The 21,292-nt window shown below is 37.3% G+C and overlaps 1 protein-coding gene across 1 annotated transcript; it reads right to left on the bottom strand.

Moving 5' to 3' along the window:
• Positions 1 to 19,344: 19,344 nt before the first annotated feature.
• Positions 19,345 to 20,641, bottom strand: Gpr33 (G protein-coupled receptor 33). Its single transcript, XM_020169674.2, has one exon. It carries the CDS (start codon positions 20,639 to 20,641, stop codon positions 19,619 to 19,621), a length of 1,023 nt encoding a protein of 340 aa, XP_020025263.2. The 3' UTR covers positions 19,345 to 19,618.
• Between the last annotated feature and the right edge of the window lie 651 nt (positions 20,642 to 21,292).

Here is a 21,292-nt window from a genome sequence, read left to right as displayed (position 1 = left end):
TGTGTTTCTTAAAGTGCATGTTAGAATGTAAATAAAAGAATATAAGGATTTGATTTCCTTTCCCACACAACACATTCAAGGCATTCCTTGAGCGTGCATTGGATTAGCATTTATTTTCTACAGGCTTGGAGAGTTAAGATGAGGAATAATAGTGTTACCCTGATTGCATTACCCAGGTCATTGATTTGAGCTCAGTTGGCACAATATGCCTATACATTCGAGTTTGTTGTTTTAGAAGATGACATCACCGACAGTGTTGCTATCCATACAAAATAGTGTGACTAAAGAAAACAATCCATGCGTAATCAGTAGTTCTTTGTACCCAAAATTGAAGCTGCTTGTTTACTGGTTATCTTGCAGCCTGCCTTACACTTTAGTAAAAAGAGAAAGAAAAATCTTACATTATCTCTGATTGATGCATTAAATGGGTTCCAACATTTGCTAACACTCATCTGCACAGCACTTACACTGAATTGCTTAATGCTTGCACGTTTTTATGATTATAACTATTGAGTCTGAATTCTCTCTATCATCCAGCTCCAAATTTTACAAGTCTGGTAGGAACTTTGAAATAGAGACCCTAGCCATGATCCACGCTAAGGGAGGACTTTTGTGTATTCTGGTGCAGGAGATAGGGAGATCTATTGAAAATATGGTATGTGGTTCCCAGAGATCTTCCACAGTGAGGTGGCTTCAATAAATTTGGAGGCCCTTTTTTGTGAATAATGGTTTGGTAGTGGTTAGCTTCTCAAAAACTGTCAGTTGCTTTAAGATTTTCTATTGAATAAGAATCTACCATTAGACACAACTGTAGGTAATGTCATTAGGTTTGTCTCACTCATTCTATCTGCAGAGGGCAGTAAAGAGTAGTTACCAAAGAGCGTTTCTTTTATTTCATGAAACCTACCCTTACTCCACAAAGAATTTAAGAAAATAGGAGCACATGCAGTAAGATAGTAAAATGTGAGTAAAAATAAATAGGAATAAATAAAATAGAATATTTCAGTAAGTCACAAAGGGGGAAATGAAAACATGCAGATTGTTCTTGACTGGAGTGCTAATACAATATGTAGCAAAGTCTTCAAAGATGTTAACATTAATTTTCATGTTCATCACATATAACGTGATGAAACAGATTGTACAGTTTGTTTCAGGTTATCGGTAAAGACAAAGCATAGCATTAAGTTGGCATTAGAAGATGGTGATTCACGGGAGTATAAGAGAGTTTTGCCTTGTGAATATGGAAGAAATAACTTTCTGGGCAGGAAAAATTCCCCCAAAGCTACAATATCAAAAGTGGACCATGTGGATAGTGGACTAATTGTGGAGGAAATATAGACCCTGAGATGATATAATGATTGATTTAGGGTTGTTTTAAGCTGTTTAATTCATCCAAGTTGTTTGTCCCAACTTCAAGCATTCAGAAGTATTTCACAAATGAGATGCTTGAAAACCACTTCCAAACGATCCTTTATAGTTGACATTAAGATTCCTGATTGTAAAGAGGAAAAGATATGGAAGGGAAATAGAATTTGCTTCCTAGTGTTCCAGATAAGCAGAGCTTTTCCTAAAATTTTTTCAGTTTTTTACCTGAGACTTTACATAGGGTTATGCTAATAAGTAGAAGTGCAACCGGAAGGGGTAGATATTTTATCTTATGGGAGGTTGGCTGGAATCTAACCTCCCACTTCAAAACCCAGAGATTTTTAGTTAGGTTCTGAGAACCTGATTCACATTAATAAAATGCACAGGAAATTGGTGTAGAACCAGAATTCTAACTTATTCATGTATAATAAGAAATACTGCCATGATAAGCAGTGAATAGGCTCACACAAGGTATGATTGGCACATTTCCCTCTGAGGTTAAACACAGGATACTTGATCCTACTCAGAAGTCTATTAATTTGCTATGAGAAATACTCAACATCTTTATGGACAGTATATTCTAAGTCAGCAGAATAATGCAGAAATAAGGGTGTTTCTTGGTGAGTGAAGAGTCAGAACAAAGAGGTCAGAAAAACTGAATTTTTATGGGGGACACTTAAATATGATCCCAAGTACCAACCCTCAAGGAACAGTAAGAAATCTAGTATACCATGTCCCTGTAGCAAATATTGTTTCAGGTTTTCTAAGGCAATTTCTTAAATTTTCTTTGATAAAATAAGAATCCACTAATGCAACCCCAAAATGAAAACAAGTCCTCAGGGAGAATACAGTTCCAACATACTGATCTTCTAAAGATTAGTGTATGACCTTTGTATACCTCGCTCAATCCTAATCAATTTTCTTGCCTGGACTTTTGAGAGGTATTGAACTATGGGATAATTCAAGGTTTAGGTCCTGTCAAGGGACTGCATGGTATTCTGTATTATTGACTTAAGACACTATAATTTAGAGATCAAAAGAGCAAATGGTGAAGTTAGACTTTTTTTTATCAAAAAATGAAAGGCCAAATTAGGACATTGATTTGGGTGGTTATCCATGCTGGTTCCACACATATATAAAGTAGAGTCAAGAATTTCTGAAGGAGGGGAAAAAAAGGAATTTCTGAAGGAGCAGTTCTATGTCCATTATAACACATAAATGAAAAATTAGGCTCCTGAAATTCTATATAATGGCAGAAATAGTTTTGGCTTGGAAAAACGTCAAAGCAGCTGTGTTGATAGGAACAGATGCTATACTCTAAAGGGGTAGCTGAAGAGAATTGAATAACAGCACCATTAATCAAGTATCAAGTATGTGAAAGTTTAAGGTAACCCAATGGAGGATAGTGAAGGATCCAGGACTAGCAACAACAGGAAGCAGTTCCCATTCTGAAGGGGTAAGAGAAAGGAATAGTTTTCTTCAAGAACTAGCAAGAGCTGTAGTTGGAGGAAAGACACTTGTTAGAACCCCTGTGGTCTTCCCATAGAAATATGCAAATTTCATTTTGGGGGGGATGCCCAATTAAATCACCAAAAGATGATCTTTTACTAGGGCATCTGAAACTGAGATATGAAAGACCTGTGTGAATTCTGACTTCTAGACACTTGCATATGCATTAAGAGGAAATAAACATATTCTCTCTCTCTCTCTCTCTCCTTCCTTCCTTCCTTTCTTCCTTTCTTCTCCTCTCTCTCTCTCTCTGTCTTTCATTATTTTCAGTGCTGGGATCAAACCCAGGACTTTTGGCAGGATAGGCAAGTGCTCTACCACTCTACCACTGAACCACACCCCCAGCCTGAAACAAACAGATTTAAATAAGATTTAAAAGTCTAAGGAAGGGTAAATGGCCCAAACCACAGCTATGTAGTTTGTCATGGAGTCACTTCTTACCAAAGGCAGAGACAGGCCAGGATTGTTAGTCCAGTTAAAGCCCTCCATGTGGAAATGTGAGGTCTAGGAAAATAATAATTCCCAATTAGTATCTGAGTCTGTCTTTCACATGAATAATTTGTAAAATAAGGTAGGGGAAAGACTTGACACTGACTGTCCTTTTGTTTATTTTGCTTTTTAAATTCTTCTTTTATTACCACATCTATTTGCTAGTGTGTTGCCTAGGTAACATAATACAGCAAGTGCTTTTAATTGCAAGACGATGATGTATCTCTTTGGCAGTCTGTAGGGTTTCCCCAGGGTAGGCTGATAAATTATCTTCATCTTTGGCTTATCTTTCAAAGTTTATAGTGTTGTGATAACTTAGAAAAACATTCCAAAACCTTTTGAACATTTGTACATGTTTGTTAGCCCTTTTCTAAGTCAGGCTAGCCTGTTTTATAATTTTGGCACCTGTATCCTTTTTAGAAAAAAATTATGAAAGATTGTAAATTGGGCAAAAGAGATTTCTGGATGTCCTTTTAATGCAATGCTGAGCCCTTGGGTAGTATTTGTTCTTATAGGACTATACAGAATTTTTTTGCCTTTGACCAGATTGTCTTACAACTCTGTAGAGATAGAAGTTAGAGTCTGTCTTCAAATTATTCCTATCAATCTGTAAAACCTTAAAAGTATCTGCAGTGGAATGCAACTGACTATTACCCTGCAGATAGTGACTGGTTTTGCTAGTTTTACATCCAGTCATAAATTCATTTCAGCATTTTTCACCTCACTATAAATGTGACACACTTTGAGTTCTGTATCTTCTTTTTAATTTTTATTTATTTACTTATTTGTTTATTGGTGGTTTTGAGGTTTGAACTCAGGGCTTCACGCTTGCTAGGCAAGCACTCTACCACTTGAGCCACTCACCAGCCCTATATCTCCTTTTGTAAAAGTTTTTTAGAACAGATTTCAATTTATAGACAAGTTGTAAAAATAGTACAGAATTTCCATATACCCCAAGCCTAGTTTCCCAGCTTTAGAACAAATTTGACATCTCAAGTTGTCATAGTACATTTATCACAGCTAATGAATCAGCACTCCATACTTTTACCTCCATACTTTGCTCAGATTTCATTAGTTTTCTCTTACTGTCCTTTTCCTGCATCTCATCCAGGATTCTGTATTACATTTAGTTATCAAGTTTCTCTAGGCTGTGACAGTTTCTCAGACCTTTTGATAACCTTTGCTCCTTGTCTTGAGGAGCACGAGTCAAACATATGATAGGCTGTCCCTTTATTAATATTGGGTGTTTTTCTCATAATCAGACTGGACTTACAGTTTTTAGAGAAAGATCACAGAAGCAAAGTGCCATTGTTACCATAGCATAGCAAGAGTACATGCTGTTAGCCAAGTGTCATGGTGCACATCTGTAATTCTGGCACTCAGGAGGCTAAGGCAAGAAGAGGCTTGTTCCAGGCCATGCTGGGGTACATAGTCTATGTGCCTCAAAAATAAATAAATAGAAAAAAGAGTATATGCTGTCAGTTGTCTTACTCCTGATATTTTCATATTGATCATCTGGGTAAGGTAGTATTTGTCAGGTTTCTCCACTGAAAGTTACATCCTTCTGTCTCATACTTTACTCTTTGGAAGCAAGTCACTAGGCATGTCCCGTACTCAAGAGGCAGGAGTTAAGTTCTACCTCCTTGGATGGAGAATATCTGCATAAATTATTTAGAATTCTTCAGGTACAAGAGATCTGAACTATCCTTTGAACTGGTGGTACTCTATTACTGATTCTCTACTTATTGAGTTAAATATTAATTAAAAAATCTTTGGCACATATTGATTTTTATTTTTTATTTTATTTTATTTTTTGTGATACTGGGGATTGAACTCAGGGCCTCGTGATGAGAGGCAAACACTAAACCACTGAGCTATATCCCCAGCCCTGATTTTTATATTTGTATGAGAGTTGTGATTTTATTTATTCTCTCTTAAAATTTATTCCTTCAACTAAGAAATGTGGGATTTAAGAAATGTACAGTTCAACATCATTCTGAGTGAGGTTAGCCTGGCCCAAAAAACCAAAAATCGTATGTTCTCCCTCATATGTGGACATTAGATCAAGGGCAAACACAACAAGGGGATTGGACTATGAGCACATGATAAAAGCGAGAGCACACAAGGAAGGGGTGAGGATAAGACACCTAAAAAACTAGCTAGCATTTGTTGCCCTTAACGCAGAGAAACTAAAGCAGATACCTTAAAGCAACTGAGGCCAATAGGAAAAGGGGAACAGGTACTAGAGAAAAGGTTAGATCAAAAAGAATTAACCTAGAAGGTAACACCCACGCACAGGAAATCAATGTGAGTCAATGCCCTGTATAGCTATCCTTATCTCAACCAGCAAAAACCCTTGTTCCTTCCTATTATTGCTTATACTCTCTCTACAACAAAATTAGAGATAAGGGCAAAATAGTTTCTGCTGGGTATTGAGGGGGGGGAGAGGGAGGGGGCAGAGTGGGTGGTAAGGGAGGGGGTGGGAGCAGGGGGGAGAAATGAACCAAGCCTTGTATGCACATATGAATAATAAAAGAAAAATGAAAAAAAAAAAAAGAAATGTACAGTTCAAGCTGGGTGCTGGTGGCTCATAGCTGTAACTCTAGCTACTCAGGAGTCAGAGATCAGGAGGATTGCAGTTCGAAGTCAGCCTGGGAAAATAATTCTGGAGACCCTGTCTCAAAAATAGCCAACATACAAAAAAAGGACTGGTGGAATGACTCAAGAAGTTGAGTGTATGCTTAACAAGCATGAGGCCCTGAGTTCAAACTCTAGTACTATCAAGAAGAAACCCATATGTATATGTATATATACATGTATGTATATATGTAGCATATATTTATATATATAGCTCTTTGAAAACCATGGGTACACAAATACATTCTTTTAAAAAAAGATATCAAATACCATTTATAGTCAAAATATAGTGAAGGAAAGTTCTTTTGTCACACTGTATTGCTAAAAGACAAAATTAGAAAAAATCTAGTTTTGCAGATTTTTTTTTTTTTTTGTGGCAGTACTGGGAATTGAATTCAGGACCTCACGCTGGTGCTCCACCACTTGAGCCGTGCCTCCAGCCCAGTTTTGCAGATCTTACTGTCTTTGTGACTTTAGAACTAAGCTTCAGTTTGGTCTAAAAATATTTCAGAATGCCCTGGTCTATCACATGGACAGGTTATATTTATAGTCGGAGGAAAGGAAGTGACATACCGAAAGTGGAAGTGAGGTACAGAGACAGTCCATTTGGGTATAGCTTGCGTTTGTCTTATTTGAACATGATTTGAACAGTAGGTCACTTCTGATTGTCTGAAATTCAGCTACCTGTTTTTTTTTTTTTTTTTTTGGAGGTAATGGGGTTTGAACTCATGCTTGCTATTCAGGTGTTCTTACCGCCTGAGCCATTCCACCAGCCGCAGCTACTTCTTATAAGAGTAGTTTACAGCCTAGTTGTAAATCAAGATAGGTTACACTTCAATATGTACTGAGAAAAGCTTTAGGCTAATTTAATGTATACAGTGTAAACGCAGCTCTAGACCAAACATAAGAGTATCAGTCAGGGCCTCATCAATAATTGTAGCTACTTGGGAGACTGAGATCAGGAAGATCACAGTTTCAGGCCAGCCTGGGGAAAGAAAAGTTTGCGAGACTTCACCTCAACAGAAAAAAAGTTGAGCATGGTGGCACACACCTGTCATTCTAGCAAGTGTGGGAAGCGTAAAATATGATTGGATCCAGGCCAACCTGGGCAAAAAACCAGACCCCATCTTGAAAATAATCAGAGCAAAAAGGACTGGAGGTGTGGCTCAAGCGATGTAGTGCCTGCCTAGCAAGCACGAAGTCCTGAGTTCAAATCCCAGTACTGAAACAAAAAGCATAGCCAACTCCAGGTGTCGCCTCAGGGAGGCAGTGAGAGAAATGTACACTTGATTTTGTTCACCTTCCTTTCATTTTCTCCCAGAGCTCCGTATTGGCAAAACCCACATATAAACCAGAAAGCAGGGGACCCGCTGATTTGATTCATAGAGGTTGGCCTCCCAGGATAGACGTGGATAACAAGGTAGAGAATAGTTGAGTATGGATCTGGAGGGCAAGTAAAACATCTGGCACGCTGATGTAAGGTCTCAAAGGCCACAATGGGGACTCTTGAATTGACTTTTTGTTGGAAGAGGATAGCTGAGAAGACAGAGGTAACTACTGTCAGCATTTCCTTAATTTCTCCAGGAGTTTAGAAAAGGGAAGTTTGACTTAGTAAGTTACCAGTGTAAGATGAGTTAATGTCTTTAACCTTCCTCCTCCCTGCTTTTATTTTCCAATCATTGGAGGATATGGCAAGACATCAGAGGAGAATGGCTGCTGGGATCCTCGCCTTGGTGAATATGTCCTCTACAAGGCCAAACATGGCATGATAGGAAGGGCTGAAGCCCCTCTCTTCAAGAGATCATGCATACTTGAGTAAAGCACATTTGTGGGGGGCTACTAAGAACCTAAGTCTTTAGGGCTTTCCTCAAGTCCCCTGGACTGTGGGGGAAGAGACCTGAATCATATCTGATTTGATACACAAAAAACCCCTATTCTTATCATCTTTGGTTTATTTTTCTAACAAAGTTCTGACTTTACTTACCCTAGAGGGACATAAATGAATATAAAATGTCAATAATAAATTGTTCTACACCTAAATCTTCAATTGAGTTTGCCTGAGTATTATCAGATGGCAGCTCCCTGGTTGCTCCCTTTTGCAAGTGAGACAAACAGAAATAAGTACATAGACAAACAAACAAACAAATAAATAATAAAAATTGTAGGTCCTTCATATGCTTGAAGACTCTCTAAAGAGCCCATAAACAGAAAATTCCAACTCCAGAATTAATTAATAATTGCATTTGTATATTTATTTAATTATTAATAAGCATTTGTTCCTCCTGCTAGACCCCAAGCTGGTATTGGAGATCTATGGGGAATAAGATGCTGTTCTTTCTGTTACAAAGTTCAGCATTTAGTGAAAAGGCAAGGGAAGCAATGAAGAGCGATAGCAAAAGTCCGTATCACAGTGTCCTTTTCTTTCCTTCTTTCTGTTTTCCCATAGGGGGAAGGACAGGACTGAGAAGGGGAGCCATCCTGAAAGCCTGAACTAAATTAAACTAGGGGAACTGCCCCTAAATGGAAGGAAGGATCCCCCAAATTGGCACAAAATGAATTTTCAGGATCGTATTACCTCTGGGCAAGTTTTTTTCTTATTAGTAGCTGAGTTTCTTTTCAGAATACACTTAGCCCCCTCCCTGGAACTCTACCACTTTAGCCACACTCCTTTTCTCGGATATCACTTCTCTAGATGTGTTATGCTGCTTTCAGGGTTTTCAAAAATTGCTCCCGGCTTGACCTCCAACCCCAGTTACTTCCTGTCTCTGGACCACAATCAACATTCTAACATCAGAAGTACTGCGTTTAGCTACACTTTGCTAGGTGTGAAACTGATTAGAGTAATTTCCACTATCCTGTGAATGAAACTTATCCTTCTTAAAAAGGTATATTTGCATTTTAACAACAGTCCTTTAACACAAATTCATCTCTAATTGGTAGGAGGCACAAGCAACTTTTTGTGGGAAGAAGAAGAAGGAGAATGATTCCTTAGTTCTCTAACTTTAAGAGTTGCTACTCTGGACTGGAGGCGTGACTCAAGTGGTAGATCGCTTGCATAGCAAGCACGAGGCCTGAGTTCAATCCCGGTACTACCAATAAATGGATGGATGGATGGATGGATGGATAGATAGGTAAGTGGATAGATAGATAGAGAAAGAGATAGATAGATAGATAGATAGATAGATAGATAGATAGATAGATAGATAGATAGATAGAGCTGCTACTCTCAGAGTGTCTGGAGTCTCAGTCACTCCTCAGCACTGTATAATTTTGCTTCTCTTCCTGAAGTAAGCATGCTGAAAACCTTTTTTAGGTTACATCCAATGAGCATATTTCAGGCATCTTCCTTATCCATTCTGTACACTCTACATCTTGAAAAGTTGTCTTTCCTGATTGGAGACTTGGTTTTCCTCTCTATGTTTTAAACACTCATTCTGAAGTTTCCTTTCTGGGATCTGCTCTACTTGCTTCTACGTGTCAGTATTTCAGTCTTGCCCTTGGTTGCTTATCGAGCACGTTTGTTGAAGTCTCTCTCTGCTGTGGCTCTAGTCATCATTCATTCACCTGTTCAATACATAGTTATCAAGTATCTACAATGTGCAAACTAGAGTTCTTTTTACTGGGGTTCCAACTCAGGGCCTATACCTTAAGCCACTCTACCAGCGCTTTTCTGTGTTGTTGTTTTTTTTTTTTTTTTTTTTCGGTACTGGGACTTGAAATGTTGTGGTCTTTGTCTTGTTCCTTTGTAGTTTGAGCTCTTTTGGGCTATTTGAAGCTTAAACAATTTGTGTTTGTAGACAGAGAAACTTGACATTCTGCAGAACCAAGTAGTAAAGGAGCAACGCAAGGTATGTGGACCAGGGTGTGTGGGGGATCTCTCTAATAATTTGTGTATCCATGGGAAATACTAAGTATATAAACAACTTAAAAATGAAAAGTCCTATGTCTATCTTGCCCCCTAGGAAGAATTCTAGCTGTCTAGTCTACTAAAAAAGAAAAAGACAGTATCGGTGAGCGCACTCAGAATTAATGTCATTGTTTTTTGTGTGTCATTGTGTATATGTTGTGCATGTCTATTAGTCCATGATGATTGGCTTGTTAGAGGTTAAAATTCTGATAGGTATAGCAACAGTCTTATGGGAAACTGAGACTGATTCAAAACACTTCACTCATATTGACTCTTGCTTCAGCTATCAAGCCTCCCAACACGAGTCCTGAAAGAATAGCATGGGGCACATTTCAATCTCCTACTGGAATTTTGTGAAATGACTGACCAATGAACTTGTAGCCACTTAGTTAAAAGTTTGCATGTTCTTGAGCTTTTTAATTTATGTGCACTTAAACTGACATTTATGACATGTCCAATTTAAAACTTCTTTTCTGCATATGCATATGTAAACATCTTTAGGATGATTCTTATTATAGAGTTAATGTAAATGAAGTCTGTTCTCTCTTGCTCACATCGTCTGCCACCATTTTAAGAAAATCATTTTTTTCAAAGTTCTTATGACAACCAGGTCTAACTAAAATGCAGGCGTTCAAGAATTATCCTCTACCTCATGACTGAAGAAAAGGACTCTATGGACAGTGTAACTTTAATCTGTTTCAATCTGTCATAAGTGTAATTTGCGTTCAACTCTCTTTTATAATTAGATCTATTAACAAATGTACTTTTGAAAATTGTTTATTGTATAGGGAAACAATTTAAGATTGCTTTTCTTCCTGGATATATATTAAAATATAAGGCTAATGGAGTATTTGATTTTATTGGGAAAAGAAACAATTTTGTCTAAATTCAAAATTTTGCAAAAATTATTTCAAAATACAAATTAGAAAGGTCTTAAAGCTTATCAAAAGTTTATGTGTGCGATTAAGTTGACTATAATTTAAAAGTTACCCAAAGAATTTTCTAAGGTCAAAATTTAATGTACTGATGTAAAACTAAAACCTAATTCTCTATGTCTATAATAACAAGACTATTTTAATATTGTTCTGCTCTTAATAACGTTTGTAAGGAACTGGCTTAAAGAAAAGATTTTATCAAAATAATTGCTTGTGTTTTCTGCTGATCTTGTCAAGCTTTTGACTGCTTAGGACAGTAAACCTTAAAGATCAAAGTTCATTTAAGTATCTGTTCATGTAAAAGTCTCTTAAATGACCACCTTATAACTGTGTGGTGAAACAACTATTATTCTAAGTAATCCTAACACAATTAGTGCACTATATATCTGTGACTACAAGTATGTAGAGCTGTGTATCTAGACTCTAAATATTATGCAAACATATGCAGACTGAAAGGTGTGTCAATTTAGTACATATAAAATGACCAGCTAATGTCTCTTTTATACATTGCATCTAAACCTTTGACATATAAAAATGGTCAATGAAACTTTTGGCATTTCTTGCTGTCTGTAATCAGTATTAATTCATTTGGACAACCCTACTATTTAAAATCTGGCCCACAATTATTTGCCTTAACCAAATGAGTATTATAGAGATGTACTTGTATATTAGGAAATAAGTCTATTTGGGATCATAGGCACTGTCTCCCCCTAACTTATAAGATTATAAATTTTATAACTTATAAAATTTTGACTTTTATCAGTGTTATACACCTATTACCTTACCTAGCCAAAATTCTAAATTTCACTGAAAGGGAAAAGGCTAATATATATATATATAATATATATATATATTAGTATATAGTATATATAATATATATATACCATATAATCGTTGCTGACTCCTTTGTAATGTATTTATGTTTCCCAAATATATAAACCTTCTAAAATGCAAAGCTTAAGAAGAAACTTTACCAAGTAGGTGCCCTCCAAATTAAAACTGTTAATGCTACTAGCCTGTTGTGGGTTTGTGTCCATATGTTCCTAATTGTAACAAGAAAAGCTTAATGTTGCTGATGTAATGCTGTCAGTCATAATTATCATCCTAAAATACTGTATGCAATGGAAATAACTAGATGTTCCGTCAATTGCTAAATTGCTTTTCAAAATTTTAACCACTGCTATTAAGTCCTGTCAACTGTAGTCTGGATCCTTCTGAAGCATTTGTAATGAAACCGTGAAAATGACTCTAACAACTTGTCAGTATTTTAAATATTTGCTTTTGTTGGCTTTTTGTATTTTCCTTGTGAAACTTTTAACTGTTGTCTGTTGACATTCTGCTTCTGCAGCACTTTTTAAGATGTCAGGACATCATCAATAGGATAGGCAAAATTAAGCTTAAAAAATGGATTAAAAAAGCCTGACCTAAGGGCCACTTCTAAACTTCTCAGTTGCTTATAATTTGGCCAAAATGAGTCTTATTGGCATTGACTCCCACATAAAGTGTCGTTGCTTCCCCTCAGATGTGGGATCAGGTCAGACGATCTAGGAAAGAGTCCCACAAGAGGGACTTTCATTAACCAGAATGGTTAATTGGTAAAATCTTCAGAGGAAACTGTTCAGAGACAGTTTGGAGACAAAGGGGGAAATTGTCAGCATCCAGATGGAGTCACCTGTTCGAACTTGCAAAATTTACTAAAGCCAGGAGGTTTTAAAGCAGTGATCTTATGCATGGCTATTGGACATTCAAGCCCTTGCAGGCACCTCTGATAGAAGCAAACTGGTATTTTTTGGCCAAGGCCTTCTATTTAAAAAGAGACAAGTGGCTATTCCTGCTGACTCCAAACATTTTTTTGTTTTTTTTTTTTTTTTGGTAATCTGTTTTTTTTTTGGTAAGTCCATGAATGGAGTTATTTTAGAAGGGTTCCCCTACACAGTTTATTTGACTGGAAGTCTTCTAACTTACTTCCTCTGTATTCTGTTTTAATGGTGTTTCTAGTTTTAAATTTAAACAACTACTTTTGACTTTACTCTGAGCTATCTGTCTTCTTCTGTACTAATTTATCACTGGCCAAGAAAACCCAATTCCCTTGAAACTGAGGAATGTGCACACCTATGGGGGGGGATTGTAAGAGGTGCTCATGTTGCTTTTGCTGAAAAGCATGGACTCCTTACTGAGGCCCATGAATTAACTAAAGACAGGAGAAAAGCATGGCATCTGTCCTTCATTTTGTAACTGTCTTTGCTCTAAGCCATTCTCTTTGCAGTTACCTCACAATCACTTTGGATTCCAGAAAAGACAGATGATAACATCTTCATGACAAGGGACTACCCCAAACAGTAAAGTCTTTTCAGAAGGGACCACCTGCCTGACTCCAGATAACAAATCCCTATCCAGAACCTCTCCCAAAACAAGGACTGAGAGAATGATCAACCAGAGCACACCTGTGACTGGGACCATTTAACTATGCATACTCTTGTCCCCTGTCCCCAGTTCCTTGTCTATTTAAACCTATAGCTCATGTCTGTACCGCAAAGATAGCTGAAGATGAGCGGAGTGCTTACTCTGCTTCTTCCCATTGCATATCCTGAGCTGTGTAATGAATCTTTCTCTGCCTTCAAAAAAAGGAAAAAAAAAAAGAGAAAAAAAAGAAGTGGGCCTGCTGGGAGGAAGTCCAGCCCTTGGGGGCATGCCCTTGAAGGGATATTGGGATCCTGCCCCTTGCCATTTCTTTTTGCTTCTCAGCTGCCCTGAAGTGAGCAGTTTCTTTCTTGACACATTCCTACCATGATGTGCTGCCATGAAAAAAGATCCAAAGCAAAAGGGCCAGACAACTGTGGAGTGAAATCTCCACACCTGTGAGCCAAAATAAACTTCCCCTCTTTTAAGTGGATTATTAAATATCTAACAATATATAGCAGAGATCCTTACATCCAAGATACCTATGAGATAGCCCACTTAGATGTTCCCCAAACACCTGAAACTTCAGAAGTCCAAGGCTGAATTCATTATCTTTACCCTCCCTTCCTTCTTTCCTTCCTTTCTTCCTACTTTCCTTCCTTCCTCTGTACTTCCCTCTCTCTCCCTCTGTACTCTCCCCTCTCTCTTTCTCTCTCTCTTTCTCTTTCTCTTTCTGTTAATAAGGATATTTTCGAAAATGGCACCACCATCTGGCTCCCAGGACAGGAATGTACAGTTTTCATATTTGATTCATCATCTTTAGAATAGCTTTTGTATTTGGGGAAATGCCTACATTATGAATAATCCCTTCTCACTCATGTATAAATCAGAACTCAAATTTCCTCCCTCCTTTGCAGTTACGATACAGGCATGCCAATTAGAAACCCTCATGCAAAACTAAATTTGGATGTGAGCAATGTGAATTGCTCTGCATGAGGCCTTCATCTCGATGGCAGAGCTTTCGAGCACAGGGGTGTTCAAGACCTGATTCAGAAATGCTAATGGTAGTAGTAGCAGTTGCAGCAAACCGAAGTTGCTGAGCTCAGTGGTGGCAACAACAGCAGTTGGTAACATTTTCTGAAATAGGGAATGCCAGTGACAAATTCCCAATCTAAACTCTTCTGTGGGGCATTGTTCCTGGGAACTTAGTTCTTCTCTTTCTCTCCCTTCTCCTCTTTTTCCTCCTCCTCCTCCTTCTCCTGTTCTCCTCCTCCTCCCTTTTTCTTCCTTTCCTCTTCCTTCTTTTTTTGGGACAGGTTCTTGCTATGTTACCTGGGCTGGACTCAAGCTCATGGTCCTCCTGCTTCTGCCTTCCAAGTGCTGGGATTATAGGCACACAACACCACACACAATTTATAAGATACTTAATATCTTTTAATAAATCAATTTCGGGTTAAAACAGACAGAATAAAATCTATTGTTTGCAGCAAATAACAATAATTGATACAGTAATCATCCTTAACTTTCTCCCCTCTGTTTACCCCTCAACCAACAGAATTTACAGGACTCTAGAGAGCTGGGGCTTGAACCGAGGGCCTTGCTCTTACTAAACACACACTCTACCACTGAGTTACAGCCTTAACCCTTCACCTTCAGTTATGACCTCTTTGTATCATAGAAGTCAGAGAGATCTTTTCAAGTGCAAATTGGATTCTTTCACTTTTTGGCTTAAGACCCTTCAGTGGCTGGCTCCCTAATGCCCTCAGGAGAAAGGCCAGGATCCAGTCCAAACCATTTACACAGGCTCTCGGGATCAAGGCCTGGCTGACCTTGACAGTTCATTTTCACCAGCCTACTTCTTACACTTACATTCCAATTATACTTTTTTTGCTGACTGGACGAGGAGCAATGGGATCCCTTGAGATTCTATTAAATGTGCAGAATCTCAGCCCTATTCCAGAGCTACTGAATCAGAACAAGCATTTTTACAAGATCATTAGGTGATTCATTTGCATTCTCAAGTTTGAGTAGTGCTGCATTATAGCACTGTGTTCTCTTTCCCTTCCAGGCTTTTCTACATTCTGTTTACTTTGTGTTTCCTCCTTTATATGTGGAGAACTGTTCTGTAGGACTCTGGCCAGGTGGTTCTTCATCCTGGAAAACTTTGTCACTGGTGAAGGCTGGGTGAAGGGCATTCTCTAAAACTCCCTTTCCCCTCCATATGGCACTTATTTTTGTTTGTACTGCAATTACCTTTTACTCCTTTCTCTTTTCTACTGAACACGAGTTTTGTATTTTAGAGTTAATCTGAGCACTTAAAATTAAATACTGATTCCTTGGTCCTGTCCCTTGAGATTTTCATTTTAGTTGGCTTGGATAAGGCCTAGACATTGGAATTGTGGGAAACTTTCCCAGGTGATTATAATGTAGAGCCAAATTCTGAACAGCTGCACTAGACTTTAAGCTCCATGGGGACAGGGACTGTGTCTTATTCACCTGTGCATCCTCAGACCCTACTGTAGTGTAGACATCCACACTATACTAGTAAGTAATTCTTGCCCCTAGTTTCTCAGAAGTACATACTTAGTTTTGTGTTGTACACACCACTTTACCTTGCATACTAATCCCTCTCCCATACTTTAGCAGCTGGAAAGACTATTCATCCCATTGAAACAAAGAGCTATTTCTTGAGGGAATAACTTGGGCTAACATTTGAAACACATCTTTAACCATCCTTGTCTTCTGTTCTTGAACCAGTTTGATGCTGACGAGACAAAGCAAATTTATATAATTGGATGCTAATAGGCACATTGAAATGAAACCAGTCTCCATGCACCAGTTCCACAAAGCAAAGCCATTAATTCTTTGTTTAATAAATCTCTTGGGTCCTGGGAATTCAAAATAGTGAAGTTGATGAAACCCACACAACTATAACACATAATTTTTCTAACAAGTAGACATAGTTTTATGGGAGGTTAAAAATGCATCTGGGGGGAATTTTCTTAAATTAACCTTTCCTCCATGTAAGTTGATTTATCTTAGGCATTTTGTCACAGGGACAGAGAACTGACTACCACACTAACTAAAATCAATAAAAATGTAATAGATCTCCAATAGTATGTGGTCCTACACACTTTGGAACTTTAAGATATTGCAAAAAGCTTGAAGCAAAACTTGAAAACCAGGAAAGACAAATTAATGTTGTTATTATAAAATTAAATATACTATGACAAGTAGATTGTTAAACTTTATAACTCTTAGTCCTATATTTTGGAGATAGCTTAATCTATAAGTATTAAAAATAGATACTTTATACTTAAACATTAAAATACAAATATAATCCATTAAAATATACATACCTATAGTTATCTATTTGCTAGAAGATTCTGTGACAGAGCTTTCAAATCCATAGATACTATTGACATTTAGATATTTATATGCATAGTTTCAAAAATCAAAGGTTGAGAATCACATGGGTACCACTTAAACCTAGGATGACTAATTTTGAAAAAGAAAACAACAAGTGAAGATGTGGAAAAATTGCAAACTTTATACATTGCTAGTGGGAAGGTGCAAATGGAATTTGATGGTTCCTCAAAAAATTGAACATGGTTACCATTTGACTTCAAGATTTCTCTCTTAGGTATATTCTTAAAATAACTGAAAAAGACTCAAGTGGATACTTGCACACAAATGTTTAAAGTAGTATTATTCACCATAGTCAAAAGATAGAGCCAGGTGCAGTGGCTCATGCCTGTAACCTTAGCTGTTTGGAAAGCACAGATCGGGAGAATTGTGGTTCACAGCCAGCCTGGGCAAAAAAGTTAGTGAGAACTCATCTCAGCCAATAACTGGGCATGGTGGTGTGCGCCTGTCATTTCAGCTACTTGGAAAGTGTAAATAGGAGGATCACTGTCAGAGCAGGCTGGGCAAAAAACAAGACACTACCCCCAAAATAACTAAAGCAAAAAGGGTTAGTGGTGTTGCTCAAATGGTGGAGCGTCTGCATAGCAAGTGCAAGGCAGTTCAACCCCCAGTATTAAAACAAAACAAAACTCAAGTGTCCATCAATAAATGAATAGATTTTAAAAATGTGGTTTCTACATAAAGTAGAATATAATTTAGACATAAAAAGGAAAGATGTTCTGACATAACAGGTTTCATTGTTCTATTTTCATATGCATATACAAAGTACACCAGCCGTATTTGCCCTCCTTCACCCTCTCCATTACTCTCCCCATCCTACGATGCTCATCCCTGAACAGAACTTATTTTTGCCTTCCTGTCCCTCATTTTTTAAAGTACAAGGTGGTTTCACTGTGGTATATTATACTATATATACACATATTTATATATATACACACACACAAATATGTGGTATAGTACTTTAATCAGATTAACCCCCTCTATTGCTTACTCATTCTCTATTGCCCTGCTCCCCTATTATTCAATAGCTTTCAATGAGTTTTGGTATACTGGATTCATATACAGATGGAATGTGTTTCAATATTATTCACTCTCTATCATTCTCTTGTCTTCTCCTGCTTCCCCATAGTTCCATCACACCATTATTATAATCACGTGTTCTCTCTCTGTATATACATATATATATGATCTTATATATATGATCATATATGTATTTATGAATATATTTATCTCATAGACCTAGCTTCCACATATGAGAGAAAACATGAGACCTTTGTCTTTCTGAACCTGGTTTACTTTGCTTAACATGATAATCTCCAGTTCCATCCATTTACCTGTGAATAACATAATTTCATTGCTCTTTATAGCAGAATAATACTCCATTGTGCATATATACTGCATTTTCTTAATCCATTCATCAATTGTAGTACATCTGGGCTGTCTCCAAAGCTTGCCTATTATGAATAGTGCTGCATTAAACATAGGAGTGCAAGTGGCTCTATTATATTCTGACTTACATTCCTTCTGGTATATGAACAGGAGTGGTAATGCTGGATTATAGGGTAGGTTTATTTTTTGCTTTTTGAGGAACTTCCATACTACTTTCCATAGCAATTGCACTAATTTGCATTCTCACCAAGAATGGATTAGGGTTTCTTTCCCCCTACATCCTCATCAGCATTTGTTGCTATTTGCATTCTTGATGATAGCCATTCTGACTGGAGTGAGGTGAAATTTCAGTGTTGTAAGAGCATTTCCTGTGTGGCCAAGGGTGTTGAGCATTTCTTCATATATTTATTGGCCATTTGTACTTTTTATTTTGAGAATTCTCTGTCAGTTCATTTGCCCATTTATTCATTGGATTGTTGATACTTTGTGAGGTGAGGTTTTTGAGTTCCCTGTATATTTTGGTTATTAATCCCTTGTCTGATGTGCAGCTGGCAAAAAATTTCTCCCATTCTATAGGCTGTCTCTTCAGTCTAGTGACTGTTTCCTTTGCTGGACAGAAGCTTTTCAGTTTGATACAGTCCCATTTGTCAATCCTTTTTCTTAATTTCCGAGCCATTGGCATTCTATTCAGAAAGGCATTAACTGTATCTATATGTTCATTGTTTTCTCTATTCTTTCCTGTAGAAGTTTCAAAGTTTCAGATTCTGCATTTTTTTTCTCCACTTTGAATTGATACTAGTACAAGGTGAGAGACTGGAATCAGGTTTCAATTATCTATAGGTGGATATTCAGTCTTCCCAGCACCATTTGTTGAAGAGGCTATCTTTTCTCCAATGCATGTTTGGGTTCCTTTGTCAAAAATTCAATGCTGTAGCTGCATGGGTTTGTGTCTGGTCTTCTATTCTGTTCTATTGGTCTTCATGTCTGTTTTTGTGGGAATACCATGCTGTTTTTATTACTCTGACTCTCTAGTATAATTTGAAGTACTATTGCGATACTACCAGCATTGTTCTTTTTGTGCTTCCACATGAAGTTTAGGATTTATTTTTCTATCTCTGTGAAGAATGTCACTGGAATTTTGATGGGGATTGCATTGGTCATACAGATTGCTTTTGGTAGTATAGCCATTTTCACAGTATTGATTCTGCTGGTCCATGAGTATGGGATGATCTTTCATCTTCTAGTGTCTTCAATGATTTCTTTCTTCAGTGATTTATAGTTTTTATTGTGCAAGTCTTTCACTTTCTTTGTTAAATTTATTCCTAGGTATTTTAAGTTTTTTTGATGCTGAAAATGGCAAATTTTATGTTACATGTGTTTTATCACAATTAAAAAAGAGTTTAAAAATCACATTTGCAACATGATCTATTGCTTGTTTCCTTGGAGTCCTTTTAATATTCATAATATTCTGTCTACAATTGGGAGTACAGAATACAAAAACAACAGGTATAGCTTTCATGGTAAAATTGACAGAGTCCATGTTTGTTTAAGGATTCATAATTTAAATTAAGCTTTCTGAATTTAGATTTTGTGTCCTTCCTGCAAAAGAATCATCACTGAATGTTGACACAAACAGAGTGAGAATTGACTTCTTGAAAACCTTTTTGAAATCCTCACCAGTAAATAGGTAGAGTATAGGTGAAAAGACAGTATTGAAAGAAATGGTCAACACTGTAAATATCATAGTCAGCTGTAAAAGTAGTGACTGGTTCTCAGTGAGAAGTAAGCCCTGGTATATATGGTAGGGCATCCAACACACAAAGAAAGAGATAATAGCAGTTATCATGACTTTGAAGGGTTTGCTGGATTTAAACAGGCCCCTTTCTTTCATCTTGCTGGCTACTCTTTTGTAACAAAAGATGATGATGAAGAAAGGCAGAAGGAAGCCTAGTAGGAAACGGCTGCCAAAACAGGCTGCGTGAACCCATTGCCTTAATGTTTGCATCTCTTTGCTTTCCCAGTTAGTAGACACAGCATAGTTATTTCGGCAGGTCACCCTTCCTTCACGGTCATCGTGTGTCTCCCTAAAAACCAAATAGGGTATGCTGAGGGTGGTGGCAGATATCCAGATGCCCAAGATGATGTTAGAAGCCCAACGTGGGGTTCGGTGCTGCTGGGACCACACTGGGTGAAGAATGAGAAGATAACGATCAAGACTGATGGCTGAGAGAAAGAAAACAGAGGCGAACATCCCCACAGACAAAGTGCCATTGAAGATCTTGCACAAGGCAGTTCCAAAGGTCCAATGATTTTCCTGAAGATGAGAGATGGCCACAAATGGCAGAATCAATGTTGAAATAAAATATGAGAGAATGAGATGAAAAAATAAGAGAGTATTGACAGTCTTTTTCATCTTGAATTTTAGCACCCATAGATAGAGGCCATTGGTGATAGTACCAATTATAAATGACATGAACAAAGGAAGGGCAATGATTATTTTTGAAACAGGAGCAGAAATGTGAGTGCTGTTTCTTGCTAAAGTAGAGGCATTGACCACGTAGATAGTAGAGTTGATTAGATCCATATTTACCTAAGAAGGGAAGAACAGTGAAAATAACAACTACAAAGTAAAAGAAAAGGTTAAATGTTGGAACTAAAATAGTAAGTTTTGCATAGCGATGGTCCAAGTGACAACATTCTAATATCGGTAAACAATATTTCCATAATGATAGAAATCAAATATTTTTCTAAGATCTATACGTTAATGTTGTATGAGGACTTAAGATCAGATTAACCTGAGCATGAAATATAGAAATGCTATAGATGAAATGCAGTAAATGTGAAAGAGAAATAAAGGTTGGGACATTTTGACAATTGTTAAGTAATCAATTTAGATGACTAATAATCTTCTATTTGGATATTAACCAGAAGTCTAACCCGTCTTTTTTAAAAAAGTATTTTTAACATATCTTAATTGTACAAGTTGAGGATTTTAACTGTGATACTTCCATACATACTATAATATACTTTGATAATATTCTCTCCCCCACACTTTTTTTTTTTGGTGCAGTGCTGGAGATCAAATCCAGGGCCTTGTGCACACTAGATAAGCATTTTACTACTGAGCTCCACCTCCAGCCCCTCTTTTCTTTTTCTTTTTTTTGAGATAGGGTGTTGTTATATAGCACAGGCTGACCTCAAACTTTCCATGATCCTTCTGCCTTGGCCTCCTGGG

The sequence above is a fragment of the Castor canadensis genome, chromosome 3 (assembly GCF_047511655.1).
Source record: "Castor canadensis chromosome 3, mCasCan1.hap1v2, whole genome shotgun sequence".
Classification (NCBI taxonomy): domain Eukaryota; kingdom Metazoa; phylum Chordata; class Mammalia; order Rodentia; family Castoridae; genus Castor; species Castor canadensis.
This window is presented reverse-complemented; position numbering and strand designations above follow the sequence as displayed.